The sequence below is a fragment of the Phaethon lepturus genome, unplaced genomic scaffold, assembly GCF_000687285.1.
Source record: "Phaethon lepturus isolate BGI_N335 unplaced genomic scaffold, ASM68728v1 scaffold19913, whole genome shotgun sequence".
Taxonomy (NCBI): domain Eukaryota; kingdom Metazoa; phylum Chordata; class Aves; order Phaethontiformes; family Phaethontidae; genus Phaethon; species Phaethon lepturus.
Window position 1 is genome coordinate 112,838 of NW_010530229.1, and position 8,124 is coordinate 120,961.

An 8,124-nucleotide genomic window follows, 5' to 3' on the forward strand; every position below is an offset into this window, starting at 1 on the left:
TGTTGGATCCATGGCCCGTTACAATTCAGGGAAATACAAAGATATCCAGCTCAGGATCATTGTAACCTACTATGAATGGGAGTATGGGTTTACTTTCTCTGACATATAATTATCCCTTTAAAAAAACCACAAGACTTCTGTCCTAGCACTCTCCTAAAACCATCTGTTTAGGAGAGTCTAAACCTTTGGGAAGAGGTCAAGAAGTGCTTTGGTTCATGCTAGACATGGTAATTTGGTGATGGGCATTGCATAGAAATTAACCTGGACAAAACCTGAGCTCCATATACTTGACACTTGCATAACCTGAACAAAGTAGGCACAAAATCAAATCATATGAGAATGACTTTGTCCTAACTGAATCAAATACTGCTTTTGGAGCTCTTGCAACTGAAAAGAGTCTTTATCCAAATGAAATTGAGTTTGGAGTGTTGACTGTATTTTCCAGGAGAGGCAGGTGATTGTGCTTGTGATGGAGGAGTTACAAGAGCTGGTCTAAAAGGCATCTCAGGTCCACCAGGTCCATCGGGAAACCCTGGTGTGCCTGGGATTAAGGGAATTGGTGGAGACCCAGGCACTGTGGGCGCACCAGGACTGCGAGGCCCTCCGGTAAGGCAGGAAGAGTTTATATTGGTTGTCATGAATTAAAGAAGAAAAAGTGCCCATGTGCAATTGCTGGTGTTGATTGAAGTGAAAGCAGAACACATTTTTTTTGCATAATTTCTTCTACCTGTTTGGATTTTAAAAAAAAGCAACCCAGAAACTGATCTGTGAAAAGAAGTTGAAAGTAAGAGAATTATCACCTATATGAAATGGGGACAGAAATGGTTCCTAAGTTCTGAGAGTTGCATGTTTACCAGTCAAGAGAAAAACTAACAATTATTCATCCCAGGGCCATCCCATGTTCATCCCATGTATGCCTTGGCCGTAGGCATACATGGATTACAGCCAGGGCTGCTCTTAAGTGAGGGCTGGCTGAAGAAGTAGATATACAGCTGCATGGATGGAAGACCTGAAAAATTGAATGGTGAGATCTTCCCACATCATTGCTCAGAGCTATAAAAATTGTGCATAGATGCAGTCTCCTTCTCAACTTCTGTATGCTAAATATATTAGTGAGAGTTGAGTTGTGTTTTTTATGAAAGGGCAATCATAACAAACAGGATTTTCCAAAGTACTGAGCATTGCTTATTGGCAGTATTTACTTTTGAAAATTGTAGTCCATAGAGATACCAGTCTTTTATCTTCAGAGTATCTTTATCAGTGTCAGTAAATGCAGCACACCAAGTAATAGGGAATAAGATTCAATATTTGGACCTTGTTATATCATGAGTGATGTAATGTTCCCAGGTGCCATCCAAGATTCTGTCACTATAGTGCTATATACCAGGGCTTGGCTTGCCACTGTAAAGCTGTAGTGACTTGACTGAAACATTTGCAAATAACCAAACCTCCTCTTTTCTTCTCTCTCTCTCTCTCTCTCTCTCTCTCTCTTTTTTTTTTTTTGTGGAATGTGTACAATAGGAAACCCTTTGGAGATGCTTTCTAGCTCCAGTCATTGTCTCCTGTCCTCATATAACGTTTTTGAGAAGCAAAGCATTTTCTCTGCATGTTCATATTCCTGGCTTTTTATCTTTTGGTCTGTAGGCTTCAGCTGGTCAGCAAGGTCTTCCAGGCCTTAAGGGAGAAAAAGGAGATTTGTCCTATGCAACAGGCAGAGGTGCTCGTGGGGACCGTGGTGCAATAGCACCCAGAGGACCTTCAGGCATCCCGGGAACTCCTGGCAGGGATGGACTTCCAGGCTTGCCAGGCCCACCAGGCCCTCCAGTAAGTTCAGATTAATTTAGCAGCAGTGCTTCAGAATTGGAATAAGGAACAGAGACAACAGAAAGACCTGGCTTACTAGTCCTGATTAGCCCTGTGATCAGTCTCCAAATACATAAAAAATCTCACAGTCCCTGAACACGAATTTGTCTTGCTCAGGATTAATAATTGGCACTCATTATGCCCCTGGCTACTCAGTCAAAAGATAAACTTCCAGTAGTGGGGTAGACCCTAATGCTGTTTTATGTTGTGTCCCAAAAGAGAAAAGACGCTGTAGGTATAATTATGAGTCAAATCCTGGAATACAAAAATCACACCAGAATTTTTTTAATTAGAAAGAAAGTAAATGGTTTTCAGAACATGTAATATTTACATTTTGGCAAATACAACATAAAACACTATTTTATAATAGTACTGAGTTTTCCTGCATTTTGAAATAATGATGGATAATTTACAGTGGTTTCCATGTACCTTCCTAGGCCCATCTGAACCTTGCACAGAACTGACCAAACTCTTATCCATTTCTTAAATTGAATAGTGTATATTCTTCCTACATCTCTGATTTTCAGCTGTGATTGTCTTTGCTGTGCACAGGGTGATGGTGGGCTAGGTTTCCCAGGTGAAAAAGGACTACCAGGATTACCTGGCTCCAAGGGCCATCATGGAGAAACTGGTTCTCCTGGTGTTGGATATCCAGGTCCTAGTGGAGTTCGTGGGCCGCCAGGTGACCCAGGAACGGATGGCTTTCCAGGACAAGCAGGACTTCCAGGCCCTCCAGGTAGGTGTTACTGGTCTGCTCTTACTTTGAAAAGGTGCAAAGCTGCTACAAGTCAAATGTCTCTCAACTAACTGCTGTGCTTGTAGCCAGAGATTGCATTAGATTAAGGATTGCTCTTTAAATAAATTGAAACTGATTTGTGGGTTCACCAGACCTCACACAGCAGTCACAGCTTTCTCAAGTTGTCATGCTCAGGAGGACACAGACAATAAGCAACAAATACTCAAATACTAATAGTGTTGGATGGAGCTACTCAATGACTGTTGCTGGAGAACAATTTTACACCAAAGGTAATTAGGAAGGTTGATAAAATTAGGTTTTTAAAAAGTACAGCCTACTTCATTGTTCAGGTGAAAACAGTAATTCACCGGTATCTGAGACTTCTGAATCAGTTTTTAGAACTATTACTATTACTGAAATAAGAAGAGCTACAGATCTTTTTAAAAGCAGAAACTGTAGTACATCGTATGTATGAGTAGGCATTGATGAATAAGACATTGTCATGACAGTCAGGTAGGGAGTTCGATTATGACTGGTGCAACCAGCTCTGGGCTCTTTGCTTCCTGAGGTAGTCCAGTTTGACTTAGTTGGTACGTCATTATGTGTACCTAAAGCATACCATAAAGACAAGTGATAAAGTCAGTAAATACAGGTTTGACAATGTTTCATGTATGACGTTTTCTGTTAATTCTCAAAATTCAAAGTGAGTTATATGGAAAGTCACATGTCTAAACGTTTATGGAAAATGTTTTCATAACAAAATTGTTGCAGAAAGCTAGTCACAATGTCTTGATTCTATGTTGGCCATTTAAATGTAATCTAAGATACACAGTGTTTTTTCTTTACTGCTGCTGATTTTCAGTGTACTTTCCATTCTGTGTATACTTAGGCTTCTAGCTTTGTAATTCAGTTAGTATCAATAATGCAGACTCATACTAAATTTGCAGGCATAATATTATTGCATAGGTTTCTGCACTGATAAACTCGTGTTCTCAGTTCAAAAACGTTGGTGGTAAGACCACTGCAGTATGAGGAGTTGTTGGAGGAATCTTAAACGCAGAGGGAGGTGAGAGCTAGGCAAGAATAGCACCGGGAAGGTGGCACAGACATGCCGGATGGCATGTTACCTCACATCAATGTCACGCTGGGTGGTTGTTATGGGGTGAGGAGACAGCTAGCCATTAATGTCCCACTGGAACAGTCTGCATAAGCTTTTTTTCCAATTCAAGTCACATGCTAAATCCTAAAAGCTTTACTAATTCATAGCTATGAATGCTTACATCTTTGGTAAACTGTCTCTTGCAAAATCCACTAAATTAAAATTGCATTGTAAGATAAGTAAAAGTAAAATGCTCTGTGCATGATGTGAACTCTAGATACTCTGTGGAGCACATCAGAAGCCAGCTTATTATAAATGCTACATCAAAGCTTTGCTAGCAATGAATGGTCCTTTGTAGAAAAGCATCTATAGTCAAAATATCTGGGAAAGTGTGAATAACTCATTAGGTAGTTCAGTTTGCACCTCCATAGACATGTGTAAGAAAACTTGTGAATGCATCATTCCCTCCATACTAGGAAATAATTTGCATATATTAAAAGACCCTTTGATGTAGTAGGTTTCATCTAATGTTAAAGAAATGTGGGTGGGTGGAAGAACTAATAATTTCTTATACTGCAGTATAACAGGGTAAAACAGGGTGAAACAGTCTTGCTTTGGAAAAGTCTAACTCAGTAGTTTATAAAAAGCTAGACTGATTTTACCTGATATTATGAGATTACTCAAAAATGTTGGAATTGCCCATATTTCACTTTTATGCCTGACATGATGGTTTCATAATTGTTTTATTTCCTTGATACTGAGATATTATTGTGTAAACTGTGATAATGTAGGGTGTTAAGTAGCTGGCAAACACTGAGTTTTGCTTATATAATTTTTACACTAATGCTTGCTTACATCATTTTGCAAAACACACAAGGAAACAGTCCTATTTGCATTTCAGTTATCTTCACATGAAATATCCATTGTTCAAGGATTCTGCTGCTGGCTAGTAATGTAAAATACAGGATATGGTATTGTACAGAGTTGTTTTTGGAAAACTTATATAAGACAGTCCTTAAAGCCATGTGATGTGAATGCAACAGTATTAATTAAACTTCCCTTTGCATGCCAGTTGCTGCCCTGAATGCTTGCTTTATGAAAAACGTCATTCTTTATTGTACTGTGTCTGAGGAGGAAATGGCTCAGAGAAGGACCTCAACATTTTATTTTACAAAGCATTCAGCATCAGGCTCACATAGGATTGCAGAAGACCAGAATGGGAATTTTTATTTTGTGTCCCTACCATGTAACTTTACCAAAAGAATGCCCTGTCAAAGTGTACCCACGTGCAGGCAGCAATGTGTGTGTTACGTCTTGCAATCATGGTATTAGGTGCCCATATCCATTCAAAGCATAAATTGGATCATGGATATTTTAGTTTTGAACCTCTATTGTTAAAGCTAGTGCTAACTATGAAGACGAATTGCTGTCAAAGATGAAAATAGAGCACTCTTTGGCTTTGTGTAAGAATGGAAGCATTACTGCAACTCTGTGTAGATATGTTATCATGAGTATAGTTATTTTAAAATTAATTTTGCTATCAGTGAATGCCTTACATCAAGATAAAAGCAATGAATTGTGAACTGACCTTTTGTTCTCTCACATCAAAGTAGAAAATGTTCTGATGTTTCCTTCAGAATTTGCATTGCATCTCAATATGTGAGTAGATTAGACACCCTGGGGGTTGTGTTCCCTCTTGTTCCCTGCTACATCCCACTTTCCACATGAGCCTTGCTTGTTTCTTTATACTAGAGCTGATACCTGTTGAGCAGCCCCCAACTAGACAGAATTTGAGATCAGGATTGTTCGTTCTTCTCACAAGTCTGAATAATGAAATCAGTCACACAAGCCTGAATAATGAAATCATGAAAATTAGGGTTGAGGGTGGAATGAAAGGGGGTAGAAATGGGAGGTCAAACCAGAATCACTCTCTGTCGTTCGGCACCATGAGAGGGGGATGCTGAAATCTGCCTACCCTGACTGGGTTTGGGGCTGGACCCTAAACTGAAAGCTTAACTTTCTGTCTCTGGTTGGATGTAGGCATCGAAGTCAGAAGATTTTCACACAGCCTTTTGTGAACTGAGTTGGAATCTATTGAGAAGAACCCAAGAAGAATGTCATTGAACCAGTTCTTGGTTCAACCAGTTCTTTGGTTTCAACCAAAAAATTTGTAGGGAACTTTACAGCCTTTGTACCAGAAGAAGCACATTGGGTTACTTCATGAGTTTTTGTCCTGGCCTATGTCGTTTTGAGACCCCTACTCCCACTGTCAATGTCAGAAGCAAAGAGCCATGTTTATCATCCATACAGAAGTCCACAGACTTGATTGGATTTATCTAGGAAATAGTTTGACTCAGGGTCTTTTGTTAGGAAAATTCGTTAGTCATCTGAAAACGTTAATCTTTTCTGAAAAAGGGTTTAACTTGTGTTGCTGTGCTGAAAGAAATACTTCCAGTGTTGCCTGATTTAGACCAGATTACCTCCTCAGGACTGAAAGCAGTCACAATTTGGAGTGCACTTGAATGGCTGATGAATAAATTTGGCTTGTCAGTCTGGGAATGGAGCTTGAATAGAAGGATCCTGCAAAGAGAGTTGTAAGGAAATGAGAAGCAATGTATTTGTGATACCTGATTATCTCATCCTTAATCGGCCTTGTAGTTGATGGCAAATTTGAATTAGCAGTTACTGGGCAACAGTGCAGTTAGGCAGCTGTTTCTCTGTGCATATAAAAGTGTTCAGAGTAATGAGAAAAAAAACACCCCTCTTGCCCAAATTTGCTTTAGTAGTCTTCTTTTGTATGTAATCTCTTTTAAGTAGCTTTCAAAGTCTTCTAGATTTTCATTTTTAGCAAGTATGTCTATGATAGTTTAAGGTTAAGCCAGCTGTTACAGCATAGGAGCTAATTCTATAGTTCTAGCACAGACTCCTCATAAAACAGCTGGAAGCATTTCTGGAGTTGGAAAGTCTTGAATTAGTTTTTGTGATAATCATTTCTGTGACTGTGTGAATGTGACTTCAAATTGTCAGTGACCTACAAGGAGGAATGTTGGAAGTGTTTGAGGTCTTTCAGGTAAATCTGATGTGCTAGCAACTCTGATAACGCCACATAAATTTCATTCTGCTGAAAAGGGATTGCTGGTGCAAACGGAGCCTTTTTGTGAGAGGTGGAAGTCAGTCAGAGAGCTTTGCAATTGCTGAGTCTTGTTTGCTACTAATAAACGTTTAAGCCACGTGGCTATTTCTTAGTCTGACAGACTGTAGAAGAAGCAGTTGGAGAGTAAGGCTGAAATAAAAAACTCTTGCTATTCCACCCTCCATGCATGCATCTCTCTGGCCTAAACTCTTGGGTGTTTTTAAGTTGTTTTTTTTAACACCTGTCAATATTCCCTAGATATGTATTTTACCTTGTGTGTGCACATTTATTTTAGAATTTCACACTATAGCGTACTGCTTATATACAGCTTAGAAACATCCTCAGTTTTTAAAAGTTAGGAAAGTTAGGAACACTTGTTCTCCCACTGACTTTGAAAGCTCTCAGCCTGGACCTTAAGCTCTCTGAGTCACAGACTGCCCTTTCAATGCCTGTTGCGTAGCCCCTACCATAGGGAGGACCAGTTGCTGAGTGGAAGCCATGGATATGGTGCTACAAGTAGCCCACAGCAGTAGTTGCTACCTTTTACTGGTCATGCCGTAAGTCAGTAGTAGGGATGAGATTAGACAATCGCCAGGCTCCAAATGCTTTTTCTTTAACATCACATATTTGAGACGTCAGTGGTGTTTGATGTGCGTCAGTTCACTCACCGCCGCTTATGATATGTCCTGTAAAAACATCTGGATACTAAATGTTCCTTTTCTGACCGTCTTGCTGAAGGGCCTGTGTGCAACCTCAGTGTTTCTTTGTTTTAGGTATCACCCTGCCCTGCATAGTTCCTGGAGCATATGGGCCCCCAGGGACCCCCGGCTTTCCAGGACTGCCAGGTAGGGAGACAAGTTGATTGTAAAGCGCTGGCTGATTACCAAGAAGCATTTATTCCTCAAGGAAGATAATACCTGCTAATTAATCTCCTCTAAGTGACAGTTATTCCAGAGAGTTAGCTGGCAGAACAATGTGGGGTTTTTTCAGAGAGACTAGGCTTAAATCCCATGGAGGATCATAATGACTGCACCGTTTTTCCCTTTCAAGTAGCCTCTGAACACAAACCCTCCCCTTCTGTGTTTATGTAGCTGGTGAAATAGCCATAGCTTTGAGACTTTATTTCATTTAAATTGTGTATCCAGTGAGTGTTTCCAGCACTGGCTTTGCAGAAAAGATCTGATCCTGTTTTCTTGTGCTGTGGTTTTGTCTTCCACTATTCATTCATTAATATTATTTATTAATATATTTTTACCCTTAGGTTCCAAAGGCAGCAAAGGTTTTCCTGGCATT

The 8,124-nt window shown here is 39.8% G+C and overlaps 1 protein-coding gene across 1 annotated transcript in view; it reads left to right on the plus strand.

Moving 5' to 3' along the window:
* Nucleotides 1–8,124, plus strand: part of LOC104618584 (collagen alpha-6(IV) chain-like) — a 109,947-nt gene that overhangs the window by 83,435 nt on the left and 18,388 nt on the right. Inside the window, 5 exon segments of the mRNA XM_010284217.1 lie at nt 446–606; nt 1,645–1,824; nt 2,416–2,599; nt 7,605–7,676; nt 8,093–8,124. The exon segment at nt 8,093–8,124 is cut by the window's right edge and continues 94 nt beyond it. Coding sequence (XP_010282519.1) covers nt 446–606; nt 1,645–1,824; nt 2,416–2,599; nt 7,605–7,676; nt 8,093–8,124 — 629 coding nt within the window.